A 22283-nucleotide genomic window follows, 5' to 3' on the forward strand; every position below is an offset into this window, starting at 1 on the left:
GTATACATACTTCTCTTCAAGTAAGAGTCAGGAAGACCAAGGAGGGAATTATATTTGCTGCTGTTCTCACCTTTTGTCTGTGAAACTGAGAAGCCAGAGAACTCTGGTCTCCTGGCTCAGAATGAAGTCCATGGCATTTGGATGGAGTTGATTGATCCATGGACAGAGTTCTCTAATCTTTATCAGTGGTGACATTTGCTTTCCAGGAACAAACAAAACCAAAAGCTGTAAACCATAATGCCTGACAAAAGTGATCTTTGACAGCAGTCATGACCTTAGCCGTTCTTTCTGCAGCACTGCGGTTGTGTTCTACGTGCAGAACGGGCATCCTTCCAAGGTGATCAAGGCATCAGATGTCTCACGAACTCTGCATGTGCAGCTGTTGAAAGAGAAGGCTGACTTCCTGCTTTTTAAAGTCCTGAGGGTTGACACAGCTGGTATGTTCTGATTGTACTTGCTCATTTCGGAACTTTGCAGGCATCTGGCTAGTACAGCACGTGGAAACAGTGCATGAAGGCCTTCTGTCTGCCACCTGGTGTCTGGGTTTGGATGTAGCTTTCCGCAAGATGATGTGAAAATGCTTGTTCATTTGTGGTAGACTGGTGCCAGTTACTTGTGTTCTTTTAAAAGACATCGTTTATAACAGCAGGCAAAAGCATGTCTTAGTCTGGTCTGCATCAGGAAGACCTGGGGAATGAGGATAAAGATACCTGACTTATATCATCTTTTGTTGGAAGATTGGAAAAACTTAATATATCCATATTATAGAATGTTTCATGTTTCTGGTTCCTTGCAGGCTTTCAGTGTTCAGTAATAGGTTTGTAATGTAACTTGCGTGTTATCAGTCAAAATGGTCAGGTGATCACTGTTACAACCTAGTCTTCTAATATTTGCAATGTAGACAGGCCTCTGGGGTTTCTTAAAATGAACTTTTTATTTCCCCCCCAAAGATGTTTGAACTTCTAAGCTTATTTTAAACTTCACTAGTAATGTAAACCCTTTATGATACTCAGATATTGCAGATATTATTTCTCCATGGTTTAAAATCAGCACATAATGATCCAATCACAGACAAAGTAAGCTAGCTCTGGCAGTAGAATACTCATTGATTTTGTAGTAAATACTGTATTTACCTGTTGAAAAGGAGTGTTGTTCTATTGTAAATGTACTTGGATTACTGAAACGTGTAGAGTCACTTGAAAATACGTATTAACATTTTTCTTGACATAGCAAATCTGCTACTCTAAGTTTTAAGGGGAATAACTTTTCGTTTTAGCATGATATGATGCATTAATCTATCAATAGCTACTACCTATAAGCCTATGAGGCATGTAAACGTTCTGGCCTCAGATGCTGCAATTCAGCTTTGAAATACCGAAGTACGCTCTGGTTTATTGGTATGATGCTTCTCTTCTAGTACCTGAGAATGCTGTTATTCCCCAGTTCTCAGGTACTTTAGAAGTTCTTACAGATATGTCACAAAGAAAGAACCAGGTCTCAATTCCACAACTTCAACTCATCTTTATTTCTGGTTAGAATAATCTGTTCTTGACTTGCATACAATTTCAATATTGTATGCATAAAATGTATATTCTTCACAGCCTGCAGTCTGCTGAACTGTAAGTCTGCTTAGCATGTAACATCAAAGGAAAGGGAAATTAAAAAAACAACAGAACGTCATGAACTAGATACTTTACCACCACTGTAGCCTCACAGTAAGAGGATGCATGACAAATTGTCCATTACACAACTGACCTTAGGTTTGGTTTTGTTCTTAGCCTGTCTTTTAAAATGCTCTGGACATGGACACTGTGACCCCATAACAAAGCGCTGCATTTGCTACCAGCTGTGGATGGAAAACTTGATTCATCGTTATCTAAGTGATGGAGAGAGTAATTGTGGTGAGTCTGGGTGTTAAAGAATGTATTTCAAGAATAACTTATCTTGTGAGACTGTTGATTATTTGCTGTCAGAAGGGGGAGTACTTCGGAAGACTAACACAGTCTCTGTTTTCCAGCCAAGCAATATCGTTATATAGAAAGATACTTGAAAAATGTCTTGAAATTATAATGTCTTGACAGTAGTAGCCTATAGTTAGAATATTCTAAAAGCTTAAACTATTAAAAGTACCACTATTTGAGGAAAAAAGCATGAGAACTTTGTTACACGAGAGAGATCTTGCAACAATTTGGGGCTAGTTGGAAGGGTTGTTGAATAGTGTGGACATTGCAGAGCTCTTTGAGTAGTATTCATCTGGTTGTTGCAAAACAGAAAAAGAGGCAACAACTTAAATTGTTTTAGTGGGTGGTTGATGCTTCTGTGCCAGAAGTATGAGCTGACTTAAGGAAAGAAAACACTGGTGTTCTGGGCTAACTAGTGTAGTCACCTTTAATACCTCAGCTTTTTAGAACGATTAATTTCACTGTTTCTTTCAGTTTGTCTGTTGCACTTTGGAAATGAAATTTAGTTTCATTAATCATGTCTGTATTCTGTGGCACACCTAACATATCAGCTATGCCTCTCTTTCAAATATTTAATAGTTCTAATTTAACTAAATTGGTCTTCTGTTTAAGTTTAAATAATGTACTGTGCAGGCTTGGAGACATTTGCTGAGCAATACACTAGTCTTCAAGTAAATCTATAAACATTTATGAGGAGCTTGCTACAAGCCATTAAGTAACCATGGACCATGTGTCTGTCTGTTGATGAGTGAAGACTAATTGACCAACCAAAATGGGGACAGTCAGTTTTAAGCCTGAGGCTGGGACCTACTGCAGCCCTGCCCTAATGCTGTGTTCTTCTGTAGTATAACAACACTGAAATAATGAGTGTATGTATGATGGAGTTCACATTCTTGCACATGCCTCTGTATCCTTCTCATGTTTTCGTGGATTTACAAATGTAACCATGCAAGTGGAAGGATCTATCTCTAATCAGCTGCTCTTTTAAAGCACTACTAGAAATGCCAGCCCTAGAGTACACCTATGCTTATTTCAGTTAGAAAATGACAACTGTGGTGCTAACCATTCCCTCTTGACTTTCAGTTCTCACATAGACATTTTACCATCTTGGGATGGTAAAAGGTATTGGAGTAGAAGAAGATTTTCAAACAGGCGCTTTTGGTCTAGAAGCTTAAGAATTTTTAGAGATTCTTCTGAGAATATGAAGGTGCTAAGTTCTCCTAAGTTCCTGTTGCCACTCCCCATTCCTCAGGATTAGCTATTTTAATAGACTTGTATTAGAAATTATCCCATTCATATTATTTTACAAAGTACTGTTGTATTTCTTTTTTCAGAGTGGAGTATACTCTATGTCACTGTATCTGTATTTATTTTGATTGTGGTCATGGTAGGGCTTGCCTGGTTCTGCATCTGCTGCTGCAAAAGGTATGTGATTTGTGTTTCTTTTTGATGGGATGTATGCCAAAACTGCACACAACTGCCACATTTTAATCCAGTCCTTAGCACTAAACCACTAAACTCTTTTCAGGCATAGGAGGAGCTTCTAGTACCTATTTCTTTATAGATGCACTTTTATTGAAAAAAGGGGATATCCATTCATGCCTCTGTGCAATTCCGCCTTTCGAAAGCCAAAAAGTCGATATTGGAGTATCTTTCATATTAAGAGATAATTTACGTTAAAATGTTGAGAGTATACTGCAGATCTTCATGGTCTCACACTGATTCTTCCAGGTACACTGAAAAAAAAACTAAAAAAAAAAAAGCCAAAAGAGGCGCACCCTGAAGGTTACTGTCGTAGGAGTATTCTAGGCCATTGGAAGGGACCTGCTCCCAACCTGGTGTTTCCCTTAGACAGGAAGAGTGGACATGGGGGTGCATCTGGCTGACAGGCAAGGAGTACTCCGGAGATCCCAGCCACTCTTTTCTTAAACAGTTTTGCCAGCTACTGTACATCATTTTCTTCTCTGTCCTCCTCCCCAGTCTTTTCTACTGAGCTGATAAGAAATTCTCTTTCAAGTGACAAGCCCCTGCAAGTTCTGTCACTAGAGGAAGCGTTCTTGCTGCTGCTTAAAAAGCCCAGTAAATAGATAGCTTGTTCAGGTGTTAGCAAAAATGAAAGGCTGTCAAAATATTTCTGGATTTCCACTTTTTTCTAGGGTTTTGCAGTATGTAAACGATGTTCTTTGAAATGCGTAAGTGTTGATACTGGTTTCCTTCTAATGGTTGAAGGAACAATGTTGTTAGTAGAAAGGTTTAAATAGAAGTGTCTTCCGTTCTACCCCCAGAGTGTAGGGTGGAGCCTCACAGGCTTGTGAGATTTGATGAGAAAGGATTTGTTTATGGAAAAGTTGTGGGTACCCCATCCCTTGAAGTGTTCAAGGCCAGGTTGGACAGGGCTTGGAGCAACCTGGTTTAGTGGAAGGGGGCCCTGTCTGTGGCAGGCGATTGGAACTGGATGACCTTTAACATCCCTTCCAACCCAAATCATTCTATGATTTCAGCTGCTTCTGTCCTTTGTCCTCATGTGGCTTGTGCCAGAGGGTGAGGGCTGGTTGGTACAGGTAAGCGTAAAAAAAAGAGGAAGGAAATGCTGCACAGGACAGAATGGCAAGAGATGCCTTTCGCCTTGTGGAAACTACAGAAAAGAGAGAGATCCTAACCCAAGATTTGAGTGGAGTTTTGGAGGTTTTAAAGCCACTGCTGAGTTGCCAAATGAACTCCATTTTTCTAGACCATGTAGAAGGGGAGGCTGAGCGGTTGGCTGTGGCTGTAATGTCAGCTGAGCAGTAGGTGGTTTCTCCAATGTGAACTGTGCAATCTGAGTGGCAGTGTTTCTCCAGACATCGCCAGAGTCAATCCTTGCATTAACAACGGGCATGTTCCACTCGCCCACCCCCCTCCAAAGCTATGAGAAAGAATGCCAGAAAAATACCTGAAGTGTGAGCATATTCTAGGAGGTGCCCTTGGTTTCATGCATGAGTGCCTTTATTTCTACACCTAAATCCTTTGTTCCCTCTTGATCCAATACAGCAAACAGTTCTGTGTCTGTCCCTTTATCTCCAGGACTTTTTCTTCTGTATTAAAAAGCAGATAAGTAACTCCTGTGAATAGCTGATGCTTAACATAGAGATGATGATCTTTGCAGCATTGTGGAAATAGATGTTGGGAGAGGATGTAAATGAAGAAAGAACAAGTGGGGATTTGCTTACAAACCAGTATGGCTTTGTCCCTGCATGTATATATATGAGGGAGCCAACTTCCATTTTTATCTGGTTGTCTTTGTAAGCATAACCAGACAAGCACTGATTAAATACTCTCAGTTAAAAAGAAAAGTGGGGGTGGGAACACCTAACCAATTCTTACAGAAATTTTATTTGGAAACAAATGAATGTATGTCTACCTTGTGTCTAGTTACTATATTGACATTGAACAAACTGAACCCTGTGGCCTAGGAAAGCAGGTCAATCTTTCTTGCTTTCTAAATCTCTCTATATCAGAGAGAAAAACAATCTAGACCAGAGAGTATAATTTTACAGCTGCCTTATACAGGTATAAACTGGGACAACTCTTTAAACGGAGTTGAGAAAGTACAGTGAGGTTCTGTATATTGGGGTATGTAGTTATATTTATTGAAAGGGAGAAGCAGCAGATTTATGTGTGTACATGAGAACCAAATGTCTTTCTGGTACCTTTCTTTTAGCAGAAAGAGGACAAAGATAAGAAAGAAAACAAAATATACCATCCTAGATAACATAGATGAGCAGGAGAGAATGGAGCTACGGCCCAAATATGGTACGTGCTATATGTTTCAGCTGCAAATCCATCCACCAATCTTACAGGTAGTGTATTTGAATTGACACCTGCAGTCAGAAGGAGCCCAGAAACTGGCCTACAAATCTGTGAATGGCAGAGGCGAGAATGAAACGTTTGAGGGAATATCCACTTCATGTCTTTCATGAGGCCTTGGACTCAGCCACTGAGCTTCTTTGTTAATCTTTAATTTAGAACATCTAATTGTCCTACAGACTTTCTCCATGTAGCCCCCTCCCTCCCTGCACACACTTTAATTTGGAGTCGTTTTTGTTGCTGTGTAGCAGTTCCTTCCTGGCCCAGAAGCACCCTGTTGAATATCAGCAGACTTCAGCTGCTATTCTCTTTTCACATGTATTTTTTTATTTACCAGAGTTTCATTTTCTAGCAGGGGAAATAAAATCATCCTGAGAAGCTGCTGTCCTAGAAAGATAGACAATGTTTCTGTAGAAACCATGACCTTTCATTGCTGCTTGTGTTAATCAGTTCAATGGACAGGCTAGTTTCCGGATTGAAGCTATGAGAAGTACATAGGCTAGGTATCAAGACATCTAATTGGTTCAAATTTAATGCATATACTCACATTTCAGAGCCACAGACTGATGGGCCTGCAGTGAAGTCAAAAGAGTATCTGTCTGACGGCATACGATACTTCCTAGGCCATTTTTTTGTTGGTGGTGGCAGTGGTGCACACTATTATGCTGGATTGCAGAGAATGTTTTCACTTGTATTTCATATCACAGCAGAAGAGAGGATGGTTAGTTATGTAAAAAGTTAAACCTTTTTAATGAGCTTGGTTTGCTTTTTTGTTGTCAGGTATAAAGCACAGAAGTACAGAACACAACTCCAGCCTGATGGTCTCTGAATCAGAGTTTGACAGTGATCAGGACACTATCTTCAGCAGAGAAAAGATTGAAAGAGAGAATCCTAAAACCCTCATGAATGGATCCATCAGAAATGGGGTTTCCTTCAACTACAGCTCCAAAGACAGATAACTGAATGAGGGTAAAAGCACAGAACACACTGGTTCAACACATCTGAAACATGTTGGCCACCTGTTTTTCCAGAACCAAAAGCTTCCTAAAATACCAACTAATTGCAAGGGAAAATTGAAGGGAATTGAAAGGGGATTGAAAGGGAAAATTTCTGGCACACTTAGGGGAAGGAAGGAGGAAGGAATAGATGGTCAGCTAACTCCTCTTGTCACCATTATAGGAACAAAGAAGAGCACATCTTACTTCTTGCATGTTCCATGCTGAATGTTTGTTTGAACTTCGGAAGGCCCTTTTACCTGTATCACTGCTACAAACTAGCCAGGGCTGCTATGGAACTAACAATAGTAACTGAGATGCATAAAGGTTCATGTACTGTGCTCCTGTCTTTTTCTCGGAGAAGCAGTATGATTATGATGCTGACCTAAACCAGCAAAAGCCAATATAGATAAATTCCCTTACAACTATAGAGAGCAATATGTGATCACAGGCTCCATCTTCATTTTCAGTTTAGGTTGGGAACACAAAGACAGCATTTTTAGTGCATTGTATTTATCTCTGACTGTGCTTTGTGACTTCCTTTTCTAGGGTAGTGCTCATCAGATGGAAATGTCTTGTTTTCAAAGAAAGTTTACACTTACTAGTACACTTAATCAGCTGTAATGTGATACATCTGTGTCCTGTAGGGTGCAATATTCCCTGTATTTACATAGAAAATATGGTACCTGCAGGAAAGTCCAGCTGTCTTCTGTAATGATGGTGCTTTGGCTCTCTGGTGTCTTTCACATCTAGCTAGGAAACAGTAACAGAAAGGCAGGAAGGACTCCGTGTGAAGTACCTTCAGAAGCATTTTTAGCATCCCAAGCAACCTTTTGCTTAGAGAGTACTTCTAAGGAGCTCTGGACCTTCTAAGACTGAACCATCAGCTGAAATGAGTTCCATCTGTCAACCTCTGCTCAATTAAAGAATGTGCCAGCCATTTGTGTGCTGAAATGCTTGTGGTGAAACAACCTATGTGGAGTAGGAGGTTCAACACCTGTGCTCATTGTCATGGGAATTGGTACTGGGAAAGGTTTTAGTTTGAACGTTAGACTGTTTTACTTTTTCCTCTGTGGCTATGCAGCAACTAGATGTGTTGGCCTAAAGAGATCCCTTTAGGTGCTTGGGAAGAGTAGGTATGTTGGAGTTCTGATGTTCACAATCTGGATAATTTCTTTACAGTGTGCTTGTTAGGCTTTAAAGCCATGCCCCCAATACTGTTCTTGAAATCTCAAACTTAATACCTGGCTTTTGTACGTAAGCCTCACTTTTAGGGGCATCTGTGTCAGTGGAACTGTGTGGCCACCATGTCAGCCTTTCCTGGGGCCCTTTTACTGACATGCTGGAGTCTTGGGCTGAGCTGGAGGAACAGTGTATTCTGATGGAGAAAACATTCCTCTGGGAGCATTTTGGACAGTTGGTCTTTTTTGGTTTTAACTCTTTTTAATTACATCTGGTGGTGGAGAATTCATTAACAGAGAAGGGTGCAACAGCATAGAGATCACGGAGAGCAGATGAAAAGGGTCAGGTAGGGGACATAGCTCACCTCCATCATAAGGAATAATTTGGTAGAGAATTTTGGGTCTTTCTCCATCCTTTTGTAGAAGTCTGACACAACGGATTGGTTGGGTTGGATGCTGTGGCTTCTGTGCTTCCTTTGTCAATGGAGTTGGGCAAAAGTCAGAACTGTCTAGGTTGGAAGGAATCAGTAGTCAAAAGTTGCAGCAATATGGCATGCTCATAACTGCTTTCATACTTCTGATTCTCAAACGCAGCCAGCAGAAGTCCCTAAAGCTATTAATGCTGCACTAAGGAGTATCTCTCCTGTGCCCAGCCTGCGTTTCCCTGGGCAGCTGAGTGTGGCTGAAGGAATCATAGTGGTGGGAGAGGCTGTGAAGAGCTAAAATGGGCTAATGCAGGTGTTTTCCATGTTTTTTCTCATACCCACCAGCAAGATGCAGTGTAAACGGCGTGATTCACTTTCTTCAGAAGACAAGTTTTAACTCTATGTGTATAGGGGCTGTAGGCTATTTAATGAAAAAAATTCTACTTTATCTCACCTTCCCCCTTCTCGAGTGTGTGAATGTATATATATTTTTAAATAACTTGGTCAATAAAAGCAAGGTCAGCTTTTGATGTCTTTCAGTTTCTGCTCCAGATGTGTTAACATCATAATACAGTGTTTACTTTTAAGCATTCATAAAGAAAGTTAAGGCCCACTCAAAATGCTAATTTTGTTTTCTTTTTCAAATGGAATATTGGGTGTGATCAATTCTGCACAAATTCCCAAGATGTTCTAGAAGGAATTACACTCCTGGAAACATGCATTTTAAACAAAAGACAAGAGTTGTATAAGGAACTACAGCTTGTATTGGCCACGCTGCTATTAATGCTTCTGCTAAATACTGTATCAAGTGTGCCTTTATCTATAAACTTACCTTTTAGGACATGTCAGTGTAGTCAGCAGCATCCTTCAGTTTTGTGAAGTCAGTTGCTTGTGCTTTGGGTTTATTTTATGTTTCTAAAGTTGGTGCTGAAGCCTAGTAGGCTGTTCTTTCAAGGAATTAAAATTCAGGCATATTTAAACAAACAAACTAGACAGATTCTCTAGTAAAAAATGACAGGAATCATAAACTTGCTTTCCTCAATGTTGAAGAATTCCCTGAGCTATTCCTCCTTACACACAAACATACTGTGGGTTCAGATCTTTGGATCGGTGGTAAGCTCATGTGCCATGATAAAGTACGCATGATTTGGCTAAGTATTTCTCACTTTAACAAATCAGAAAGATTAGACCAATTTTGTATTGCCTAAGGCCCTAGTAAGTGGAAGTTGCTTACTAAATTCTGTTCTCTAGATGATACTTTGACATCTTTGTTGCTAACAGTGTTTTAGTTGTGTTTTGAAAGTTGAATATAGTTTAAAGTTTTGAGCTGCTTCTAATTCTACTAGTTTGATCCTTTCACCTCCTTGGAAGGAGAGGTCATTCCTTTAATATAAGATCAGGCTTGTTCTTACTATGAAACTTGCACAGAAGTTGAAAATAATAGTTTCTGGGTTTGTGAATTTGTGATATTAAATTTGTGTCACTGGGCCAAGCATGATTTTGTTAGGAATTTAGGAGATATTGTATCAAGCCTTGTATCTTGATGCAGTACAATTTTTATTTCTAGAACTGTTGCTTTCTTGCAGCGTGTCAGGTCATAGCTGGAATGAAAGGGTTGGAAAACTAGCTGTCAAGGTGCGAACACAGTGGTAGAGTTCTGATGCCAGTTCTGGTTTGGGCTATGATGGGTTTGAAGCAGGTTCTCAGTCCTTATGTTTACTTCCATATATTGTTTTTCTTCATATACAGAAAGAGTGCTGGCAGATTCTTTGTGAAATTGGGATGGGGATGTTCCCAACAGACTCATCTGCACTGAAAAGCAGAGACCAGATATAGCTTGTTGTGTATGGTTCAGAGTCCACTGTGGTGGACGTAGCTGTGCTAGGTTAACAGTTGGACTCGATTATTTCCAACCCAAACTATTCTACGATTCTGTGAAAATAAAGAATACATTCAGTTTGGCACTGTTAAGATACTGCCTCTCTTTGAAGGCAGACAGTGTGCTGATACATAAAGTGCCTCACAGCTTTGGAGTAAGCACTGGATTTTCATTTGTATCTTGTGTGTCAATTTACACATGCTGATCCATGCACAAGCAGAGATTGTGCCTCTCTGCAAAAGGACTGTCTTTGCATTCTAAGTAAGGAGAATATTTTGCCAAAAAAATTCCTTACCATTACTGCCTGCAGCATTAAACAGATTCAGTACTCAGCACAGTATGTGCCAAGATGCACATCCAGGTTCTCTGTCCTGCGGTTCAAACTTTCATGTTAACTGAGTAGATTGCTGAGAAATTCAGCAAAATCTTAACAGTCTAAGTACAGATTGCTTATTCGAGGAGGGGAAGCAAAAGATTATTCTCGTTTCATGTGTAAGAACACATTTGCAGCTGTGTCCTTTAGGTAAACAGTCTTAGCAGTCTCCTTCTGTCACATGCATCAGATACAGGTACTGTTTGAGCACATGTGCTGTCAGCTGTGTTTTCTTATGATGCTATTCTTACGATGCTAATTTTCCTTTTCTTTCTTAGTCTCTTGCAGGCAAACAGAGGTGCATACACATGCAAGCGTGTGCACCTCTCAGAGGGAGAGTGAGCACATGCGTGTGTTTTCTATGCTGAATTTAAATTTTCCTTAGTTCTGATGTTCTTGAAATAATTTGAGTTCTTAGTTCTGTTCCTGTTCTAAGCCTAAGTGAAACTCATTTTGCCCCTCAATATACTAATAATGGGCAGTAATCAGCTGGAGCTTTCAGGTGGTGGTAATAAAGTGACACTTACTTTAGTCTTCTGAGCTGTTTATGTGAGGTTTGAGAAAGATAAACCTTCTTCTAGAAGAAGGGAAATGGGATAGAGAGGTGAATTAATTTCTTAACATTACCTGCTGCTTGTCATTGATCGCTAACTAGAATACTAATGCCATACTTCTGCAGCAAGGGAGAACACATTTCGCATACCTTTTAGGTCCTGAACTCCCCAAGGCAAGGGAATGAACCCTAAAGCTTAGAAATAAACTTCAAAAAAGGAGGAAGAAAAGGCAAATAATTTTTCTTTCTTTTGCAAAGGCTATGAATCAAGTGCAGATATGCTCCACATCAGTAGTTTGTCCTTGTATGGAAGTGCTTCTCCCTGTAGGTGGATGGGTGAGCTATTACAGAATTTGTTAGGAGTCTGTTTCTAGAAAATGCTATTTATTGCAAATGATAATGTATTGTAACTGGAACCATTTCTGAGCTGAAATACTACATTTATGTAACTACTAATAAAGTTTTGTCTTTCATTCTAGGAACTTGTCAGGTACTCCTTTTAGACATGGTATTCTGTATTGGACTCAACACTCAAGTCAGGCTAACAGGATAAGTTGTATACCATGGCTTATGTCTGTACTCAAACATAAAAGCATTGCTTTTATGTTCCTTCCTACTGACAAAGGCAAACCAGTGTCTTTTTTTTTCCAGAGAGGTAACATAATTCAGTACATCAGAAAGCAGAAAAAAATTACTGTAGTTTACAGTGTGAGTTTTCATGTGGTGCTTGTCCTTAACTTGGTTAATTGGCTTTGTGTAAATATTCACCAGCTGTCATGCCAAATGTGGTTATTTTGCAAGTTTTTGGCTTATTTGGTAGCAAATACAACTTTTGAGTATTTGTAAGTCTAATCAGTGCAGTAATCAGATACTAGTGTGCAATATAACCCAAAATACTGCTGTTAGCTAGGGGTAGGTTATGCCGCCTGTTTCAGAACTGGCAAAGGAAAATCTATGCCTCAGTGTGTGTGAAGTTTGTGCTAAATCATAATAAAAGGTACTATGAGATACAAGTGTCTTTCTGTAAGGAAAAAACATACCCATAGGAGCAACACTGAGTGTGTTTGGATACATGGTGTCACAGTCTACATGGTACCTCTTACTTTCATCCTTGACTCTTACAAAAGAATGCTGGCTGCTGAATGAGCTGATGAGATACCTTTATTGAAGAATGGCATTTGCCTGTTTGTTCCCGCATTGTTCATTTTGGTCACAGCAACAGCCTTCCCCCTCCCCTTTAAGTAGGCTGATGTAAGCTTCTGGATTTGTGCAACAGCAGGTAATTAGCAATTCCTAAACAACTTACACCAGTTGTGTGAAGTAGCTTCAGCATTCACTGATGAAGTGAATAAACCACCAACTTCTCATGTCTTGGAAGGTCCAAGGCAGAGAGTTTTGACATTGAAAACACTTAAAGCAAGCACTTGGAGCTTCTGAAGACCATACTTAAAATGTTCTCCGTTAAGATAACTCAATCCTGTCATAAGCAGTAGGGCTAGAACAAAGGGCATGACCAGTTACACTTACGACTGCCAGTTACAGTGAGACAATAACTTCAATGCCAAGTCAAAGGATGGAACTTTATTTTACTTACAGGACTGACCAACTCCCAACATGTCTGATTTAGAACAGTAAAAACAGTAAAAAAAGTGAGTACCATTTAAACTGCTGGGTTTGTATGACTTAACCATAAAAGCATAAAAGATGTCTATAAACACCTGTGTCTCAGAAATGGATAGGCTGCAAGAACAGTAGCCTGTTAGAACATTTCCTTGATCTTGGTGACAAGAGGTAACAGTGCAATCTGCCAGTTACTGGAAACAAAATTAAGTACTAGATATTGACGTACTTCTCGGTAAGACTTACTGTCTATCTTCACTGGTATTGGATCAGTGTTATTAGCATCAAAAGCCTCCCTCACTGGCACCCAAATTAACTTTGCCAGCTTAGCATACAAATGGACAAGTATTACGTAGAGTGACATGCTAAAAAAACCCTTGTGCACTATCTGGAGCTAATTTTTGCCTATTTAAGCTAAAAATGTTACTATGTAGTAGAACAGGTAAATGTAGTTTCTTAAGGAGATTTATCGCAGAGAGGACAGGCAGTGGGAGTCACACAACAGCTGTTTGCTTAAAAGGTAACTTGGGGAAAAAAAAAAAAAAAGGACTATGACTAACCTCACTATAAGTGAGGTTAGAAACCAGGAGAGAGTTTCTGAGACTTCAAAACTGTATTAACTAAATGGAAATAACAGCTCCCAAAAATCTATTTTAAATATTAATGAATAAAGAATTATGCAAATAATCATATTCTGAAGGCTGGGAAAGGCACTCTGATCCACAAAGCCTTTATCTTGTGGTAAAATGTTTGATTAAGCATAGAAGACTTGTATACAAAATGACTGGTGGCATATTAGTATGTCAAAATAGTGGCATCTATTTGATTTAGATTCAAGGGACTGTAATAAGGGTAACCAAAATCTTATACCTCAACCCAAACCATTCCATGCTTCTGTGAACACGTGGATCCAAAGAACTGTCTCTTTTTCCAGTGCCAAAGATGGCAGAACAAAAACTATCTGCAAATCTGAAAAACTGAACTTCATGTGGCTGTTTGTCAATTCAGCATTGAGTAAGATAATAAACCACACAATCCAGTGCTTTCACTTATTTATTAACAGAAAGTATTTTTCCATTATAGTTTTAACATCCAGAAATTGCTAAACTATGACAAGTGTAATCAACATAACTCAAGTGTGAGAATTCAAGTATATCTTTTGTTGAAGAATCACAGCTTTTGCTAAGACAAGTTTAAGATTATTCTGTGCTTAACTGATGTAGACCTTGCTGACAGATGAATACTATGCTGGAGTTCAACCACAGTCCAATCTAGACAAAGGTATTTTTGAAGTTTATTATATACCTTATCTTTAATTCTGGTTTGTGCTTGTTTTCAGCCATAGTAAAAGGTATTATTTGCTAGGAAAAAAGTAAACATTTACTCATTAACAGTGCTATTCTCCAAAACCACATCGAGTTTATAAATGTACCAATGCTTCAGATGGGTAACCTTGCAATGAATAGAGCAGTGGGTTGAAGAATGTATCCTCTAACTGCACTGTCCCAAGAAGAAGACCCACATTCAAGACTGCACTGTCATGGAGCAGTAAATGAAAGAACTTTAATTTTTACCTTATATGCAGTTCACAGGCAGACATATTTTAAGTCTGTGCAATTCACTAACTTAAATGTGGTTTTTTTGGTGCATTGGAAATTACTAGAAGGGCAGTTAAGTGTCCCTTAACCACTCTTCAGTTGTCACGATGCACAAACACTACTGACAGGTAACGTGCTCCAGACCTACCCGGTCTCAAGCATTACACAAATATACCATAAAAATACTTGGAAATAATCAGTAGCACTTAACGCTACCTTATGTGCGCTTTAAAAAATCCTGTGAAACTCAGTTCTGGTCTGCCTTCCCCCCTCCCCAAGTCTTGTGTTACCTGGTACCTCTTTGCCTGATTGGACAAAATATCCCATTTCATAAGGTACATTCATTAATGTATAGAAAGAAGAGCTCTGTTGCCTTCTTTCATTTATTTTTAATAATTAATGGGTAAAGCCCCATCAAATAAATTTAACCAACACAGGAAACAAAATTTATTCCCTGTAGCTTCTGCAGTGCTGATTTATTTGCCAAATTAACATTGCTCTTTTTTTAAAGTGCTTCTTTTGACCGCCATTAAAAAGAAAGTTTAAACAGCATTGTTCATTTTATATTAAGGAAGCTTTACATCATCTTTTGAAGATGACAAAATGGTAAGGTGATGTGTAGAAATCTCACCTCTAATCGCTTCTATTTAAATCTTTATTAGGCCACAAGTAAGCCAAGTTTAAAGGTTTTTAAGCCTTCTTCCCTAATGGACATTCACCTGTATAACCACACATCCAACTCAAGGCACAAAGTCCATAGGAACGGAACCATTTATGTGCTCATGTTCTTTGGAGGTGGTAAGTAGTGTTCCTTTAGACACTGATCAACATTTACATCAGTGACACTACTTCTTCCCAAGGAGAGTCACGTTCTTTTCATGGAAGGGAGTTTAGCTGTATCATCGTGTCACCACTTGTGCTTCCTTCACACAGCCCTTATAGTGTCACAGTTACGTAAGTTATTCCTGCAAGTAAGCATCCCATCTTGCTCCTGCTATGCACAAAGCCAGCAACAACTTGTCCTTCCTGGACTATCCTGTTTCCAGGGCTGTTGGGGTTCACAAACGTCAAACAAAAGTTGTATTTGATCCCAGGTGCGTGCATGCAAACTGTTAGGCACAAATTACAGCTCTTTGCTCAGAAGCTCAAAGCTGAACAGGTGGCAGCTTTGCAACTAGCATTAAGATGCACTCAAAAAGCTGTCTGTTCACCTGCATGGATGCCTAGCTGTAGCTGAAAGCAGTTCCTCACCTCTCACAAGCACCAGATTCTCTCACAATTAAAAAAAAACCCCAAACAAAAGGCACGCCTGTCTCTAAAAGGTCACATAACCACATCAGAAAAGACAAGTATGTACACAAAATTCTGAAGGGAGACTGTCCTCCCCAGAGCCACCAACATCATCACTGAAACATCAGAGGCAGTAGAAAATGGTGGTCTAGTTTCCCCTTGCCAGAGGTTTTGAGTTATTTTCATTATGCACAAGTCTCCCGAGTCCTCCCAGTTACACAGTGGTAATCAAAGAATAATAAATGTGCATTCTTCCCCACATTGTAATCACGCTGCTGAAAAACAATGTATAAATAATGAACATGTAAAATCACATGGCAGCACAGAATACTGTAAATACCTCTACACATACAGAACAGGGTTGCTTAGTTTTAAAGAAGGTAGAAGTTGCATTCGTACATGTATCTGGTTCAAGAAGCTTATTAAAACTACAGCACTCTTTTCCAAACTGTTGGGATTGTGCTTTTTGAAGATTTTTATAAGCCTCCAAAGCAGACATACTTTATTTCTAAGTATTCATCAATGCCATATTTTGAGCCTTCTCGCCCTAAGCCAGACTGTTTCACACCACCAAAAGGACTCTCCGCTGATGAGATTATGCCTTCATTAACACCAACCATTCCAACTTCCAGCTGTTCTGCAACCCTCCAGATCTGAGCTGGATCTTGGGAATAGAAATATCCTGCCACACAGAGATACAGGAATGAAAATTAAAAACAGAAAGAAAGTTAGAGAAGACTCTGAAAAAGAGACTTCTTGACATCAAAAAGCCTCATCCAGTAACACTGAAGTTCATAAAACTACAGAAACACATTTATCCAACAGAGGCATACCTGCTAAACCCACATCAGCTGCGTTTGCTATAGCAACAGCTTCTTCTTCAGTATCAAATCTGTAGACAGAAAGAGGAAAAAAAACCAAAAATGAGGCCTGCAGTCCATATACCATACTGCTGACTAACAAGAAGCCGCCTTATCAAATACAAGGTCAAGGTACGGGATTTTTCCAAAAGTGTATTTTAAACATCTAATTTAATTTTCACTTTGAAGCAGAGGAGGAGTTTCTACCACTTCATTTAAACTGCAGTTAAGTAGTTAGGGTTGCCTTTATCCTCACTACATACTGGTAGCTAAAACATGAATGTTACAGAGGGCAGCCCACCAATTTCCCCAAACACACTTTTAACCACCAGAGAGAACCATATGTTCTTCCATTACATCCAATTGCTCTGGATGGAGGCTGGAAAGGTCTTAAGGAGAAAAGAGAGCTTCAAGTAATCCTCAATCAGAAAAACTTAGGACTAGCAGATCACATGACAAACTGCAAAGTCCTGCCTCCTACTTCATACTAAGTATCATGAGGCTGATGAAGGTTTTGCTGCTATGTACTTTTGTTTAACTGCTGATACAATTTAAAAGAAAGTAATTTTCAAAAACTTGCAGAGATGCTAAAATTGCATCAAGAGAGAGAAACAAACTACACATCCAAAGTAAGTTTTCATATGTGTACCCCAGTCTTATTACAAGACTTGTGTGATTGTACAAAAACACCTTTTGGCAAACTGTCATTCAAACCTTATTTATTCAAAGTAATATTTCATATTTTAGCTGCTATTTTTAACTGGAAAATTAGTAATCTTACTTGATAACTGGTGCTAAAGGGCCAAATGTCTCCTCTTGGGTGCAAAGCATTTTTGTTGTAACGTTAGTAAGTAATGTTGGCTCAAAGAAATGCTTCCCCAAGCTATGCCGTTTCCCTCCAGTCACAATAGATGCTCCTTGAGAAACTGCATCATTAATGTGTCTCTCTACCTGTGGTATGCAAAACAGCAATCTCAAAGTCAGCGTCTGGGAATGAACAACAGTGTATTTTCCACGGAAGAAATAATACTCTCTAGTATTAAAGATTTTGAGACATTTATACTTTGTAGAAGACCATTAGCAATATTATTCAAAATTTCTCCTGAATTTGTATTTCTCTCGGTCTGACATAATTTCAGAGGGATAAATTATGAGCATGGCCCTAGTCTCATGGATATTAAAGATTCAGCTTTTCACAGTGTATTCAATTTCAGTAAAAGTTCTTGAGAACAGCTAGGAAATAATCAGGAGGAATAAGCTTCTCCTAAAGGAGGAATCTCTTTTTCTCTTATTGGAAATAAGGGAGTGATACGTTAACTGGCCACATCTGTTTTGCCTATATGTGTACGCTCTCTTGGAGGACAGAACACACTTCCAGCTACACTGCAAATATATTCTAACAAAAAAAGCACGAAAAAAGTGAAATGCAAATCTCAAGTTACTTCATAGAAAGGAAATTCAGATGTCAAAAATGAAATAATTTATACCTTCTCCACTGCTTTTTCATTAATTAGTGGACCTTGGGTAGTATTTTCATCAAATCCACGTCCAACGTGTAGTTCTCTCTCTATAGCTTTAGCAAAATTTTCCACAAATTTGTCATGGATTCCCTTTTGCACCAGGAAACGGTTTGTGCAAACACAGGTCTGAAAACAAACATGAAAAGAAAAAGTAAACAGTAGTTTATATTGTATTTAATCTATCAATTAATTAATTCTGGCCTTCATGCCGCATTTTCAGGTTACTACAGTGGTCCGTCCTCTGCCTCTTCTGCATCAATCCTAAGCTGTTACCCAGCTTTGCCATTTCTTTCATCATCCCTCCCACTTCTGAAATACAACTTCAACAAGCTGTCAGCATGTGTGTGAAAATTTAAGTCAGTTAAGATTCAGTGAGTTCTCCTGACTGACTGATACATGGATCAAACAAGGTCCAGAATCTGCAAGAAGTACCCTCTAATTAGCAGTGCTGGACTGAGCAGCAGAACCTCAAATCACACTTGGTGGGGTGGGGTCTTTCTTTCTAACCTCTTCACTAATCGAGTTTGCTTTCTTCATGGAATTTGTTTCTAAGTGCTTCCAATGGCCTATTAATTTGTGCTACCCCTTTGCTGTGACTGCATCCTATTTTGATTGATACAGTCTCTCAAAAGTAACAACTACTTGATCCTTCTCTGCAGCAGCAGAGGCGTCTTCCATACTGGATCTTATCCAGTCTGTGAATAATTTATTTGTGATTAATTTAATAATCTGCGATTAATTTACTGCCAACAACAAAATGCTGACAAAACGGCTTATCACTTTTCACACTCTTGCAAGAGGTTCTAGTGATCTTCCTTCTCAGTGATAGAATCGTCACGTATGTTGCTAAAATACATGGGATTCTACAGTGTGGTTACTCAGGCTTGCTGATAACTGGTTTGAGTGCTCAAAGCCGTGTGTGACTCTTCACAATGAAGTGTTCTATGCTTTCCTTTTACATAAAATAGCTTATTTACAGCTTAAACTATACGTACAGCTCTTCGCTTCCCAGAAACAAGGACAAAAAGATTAGTCTTACCTGCCCTGAGTTTCTATACTTGGAAGCAAGGGCTCCTGCAACAGCACGGTCCACATTGGCACTGTCAAACACTATAAAAGGAGCATGTCCTCCAAGCTCCATGGAAACTCGCTTCACAGTGCCAGCTGCGTGCTTCAGCAGTGTCTGTAGGCAACAGAGGAGACACAGAAATCTGTACCTCTACCAGATGTGAACTGTGGAACCAGAGATGAAAAGCACTGAAAAACTAACTCTGGCAGGGAATTAATCTGCACCTTCTCTATAATGCTAGACCGTCTGTTTTCTCCTATGACAAAAACAAGGACTAATTTCCTTCATTAAAATATTTAGAGATTAAATTCTGGCCAGGAAATACTGAAGAGAAGGATTTTCATCAACTTCAGTTCAAGTCAGGCTTTTATACACTAGTATTGTGACTCTTGTTTTCTCATTCTTTTCGGTTTTTGATAACGAAAATTTTGACTACTCTCACAAAATTTTTCCAAGATCAGACAGAACTTGGTATTAAAATTTGCCTCAATACCAGACTTTTTCATTCTGCATACAGCCATCCCATACAATCCCACCATCTTCTAGCCACACTCTACAGTTTTAAAGCTTATTTCATGAGAGATGGTGGTTATTGCTTATTGCCTGAGGTTGACAGCAGAGATTCAACGGCTTCACTTCTCTAATACTTTCTTTCAACTGCAGAAGCCGATCCTGAATAGTACCTTTGAAACTCAATTTCATTGTTCTTATTAGTATGTTGTCACCCTACGTTACAAAACAAGAGCATCTGGTACAGAGCTGTTTACATTATAATTTAATAAAGGGCAGTTATCCAGACCTTGCGCATAGGCATCCTTCTGTGAAGTACCGATACTGAAGTAAATAGGCAGTATCTCGAGAAGTACACAATTATTTGGACAATCTGTATACAGCAGTCAGAAAAAAAGGCAGTTCTGTATAAAGGCACACACTTTCCCAACTACCTTTCCAGCATAACCACAGTAATACTCTTCAAGTAGATTCTGTGCACTTATGTACCTTTCCTGTTGCTGTAGAGCCGGTAAAAGATATTTTGGCTACCAATGGATCAGTGCACAGGACTTCCCCTACAGCTGATGCCTTTTGTCTGGAACAAGGAACTACGTTATACACTCCTGCTGGAATTCCCGCTTGGTTTGCAAGCTGCAACAAAAGAAATACAGAATTTGCATTATTACTGCATTTTGGATGAGAAATAGTCATTAATGTTTACCATTTCAAAGAAACCAGTCTGTAAGTCAATGAAAGCTAGAAGTCCACAGCACAAGTAACAGATGCCACGGTGTCAAGAGAGCAGCTTTGCTCCGGTTTAAGCTGGCTGTCAGAGTAACCAAAGATACAAAGATGTTTTGCTTTGCTAAATGGCCAGGTCCTCTTTGAGGCTCTAGACCATATTAAAGCAACCTTCAAAGATTTTTTACTACACTAAACCTCTGGATCAAGTCAGCCAGCTTGACCTTTCTTCATGTATGAAGCTGGCCAGAGGTATCTTCAAAGCCCATCTTGACTCCCCATTTACAGCTTCAGTCCGCTGCTGAGCTAAAGCTTAGCATAAAAGCTCACCTCCCCAAGAGCTAATGCTGATAACGGTGTGTCCTCTGCAGGTTTCACTACCACTGTACAGCCGGCTGCCAGAGCTGCGCCAACCTTCCGGGTAATCATAGCGCTGGGAAAATTCCACTAGGATGAGAGAAAAAAGTACAATCAAACTTGGGAAAAGTTTGCCTCCTGTTTTTGCAGAAATAGCTAACCTTTTCTGTAATTAAACAGATGTGCTTTGTCCCAAGCGAACGTTACAAAGCACTGCCAATCCAGGAAGAAGAGAGTACAAGGTAGAAATGAAACTTGACAGGGGTGTTTGCCAGGGCCAGAGGAGCCATGAGTCTGGCCACAGCCCCATTCTGTGGGCTCAGCTTAATACCTTCACAATTTCAAAAATCCAGCTATGCTTACTGGGGTTATGATGGCTGCCACTCCTACAGGCTGCTTCAGCACCGCTATTCTTCTGTCTTTTGCAGATGCTGGAATGATATCACCATAAACCCGGCGAGCTTCCTCCGCAAACCACTCCAGAAATGAGGCAGAATACAGGATTTCACCCCGTGCTTCTTTCAGAGGCTTCCCCTTTGATTACATCAGATTAAAGATACACTGTAAGCGGCAGACAGAAGTAATACAAACAAATTCAAGTCAACTGACTCTGAAATCAGAGTTTCTGCTCTTTTTCAGAGTACTTGATAATCCTGTCATGTACACTGCAATCTCTCCAAAAAGGATTGTATGATTGCAGCAGCAGTAGTTGTGTGGCTTCAATATACTGTCATTGTAGAGTCAACATTTTGTATGTTGTGCCTGGATTCCTACCTGCCCAAAACAAGGAGGTGGAACAGCAAACGTAGCATGTCTTTATTTACATACTCTGCAGTTAGCTGCTACTAGCATTCTGAGGAAGATGAAGATCGTAGCACAACAGTTACAGGTTTATGCCAGGGACACTTGTTTTGGGGAGTATTACTTTGGACTACCTCCAGGTCTGATCCTGTGGACTGAATGACCATTAGCTGCTGGGACACCACAGAGGAGCTGCTCGAGTATCTTCCAGCATGGTTTTATCCAAAAGCATACCAGTCTGCGAGCCCCAGACCGCTCTGCTCTGTGATGCAAACCAAAGCACAGAGTGAATTCAACTTGCAGACTCGCTTTAATAACACTGCAATTTTTATTGAGTCAAGAAAACTGAAAAAACACAAACATTTCTGCCATGAGCACCATGGTTTACGTTGATGTATGCTTTTCTATAAGATGAAGCAAAACACGAGTCTGATTTCTTCTGGATTGTTAGGTACTATTGTCATCGAAATAAGAGACTGTATGTATGTCAGAAATGTTTGAAACACTATCCACTGATCTAACAGAGTGATGTGAATGCACAGCGTGTCTGCTAGGCTCGACTTTTATGTAGTAATAAGGTGGCTAACCGATGAAATGCATCCAGGGTGTTTATTTTACTTCAGCGTTCGCCTCAGTTTACTTTACTTCAGTGTCGGCACCCCCGCGGTACGTCCCCAGGCAGGCCGGACGCGAGCAGGGCGCAGTGCCCACGGTCGCTCAGA

The 22283-nt window shown here is 39.7% G+C and overlaps 2 protein-coding genes across 3 annotated transcripts in view; one reads left to right on the top strand and one right to left on the bottom strand.

Annotated features, from left to right (window-relative positions):
• The window catches only part of KIAA0319 (KIAA0319 ortholog), a 34263-nt gene extending 27497 nt beyond the window's left edge, over positions 1 to 6766 (top strand). For both annotated transcript variants that reach the window (XM_010009840.1, XM_010009841.1), the window contains exons 16-20: positions 295 to 437; positions 1779 to 1901; positions 3296 to 3386; positions 5662 to 5753; positions 6588 to 6766. In XM_010009840.1, coding sequence (XP_010008142.1) covers positions 295 to 437; positions 1779 to 1901; positions 3296 to 3386; positions 5662 to 5753; positions 6588 to 6766 — 628 coding nt within the window. The remainder of the gene's footprint in view (positions 1 to 294; positions 438 to 1778; positions 1902 to 3295; positions 3387 to 5661; positions 5754 to 6587) is intronic.
• A 9365-nt stretch (positions 6767 to 16131) lies between these two features.
• Positions 16132 to 21294, bottom strand: ALDH5A1 (aldehyde dehydrogenase 5 family, member A1; the record flags this gene model as incomplete). The annotated part of the gene is made up of 8 exons (XM_010009842.1): positions 16132 to 16403; positions 16555 to 16613; positions 17363 to 17532; positions 18069 to 18227; positions 19141 to 19284; positions 20170 to 20313; positions 20734 to 20850; positions 21124 to 21294. Coding segments are annotated over 8 exons (1170 nt in total), but the record flags the coding sequence as incomplete, so codon positions are not given.
• Positions 21295 to 22283: the final 989 nt, after the last annotated feature.

Source organism: Nestor notabilis, unplaced genomic scaffold (genome assembly GCF_000696875.1).
Source record: "Nestor notabilis isolate BGI_N333 unplaced genomic scaffold, ASM69687v1 scaffold7872, whole genome shotgun sequence".
Lineage (NCBI taxonomy): Eukaryota > Metazoa > Chordata > Aves > Psittaciformes > Psittacidae > Nestor > Nestor notabilis.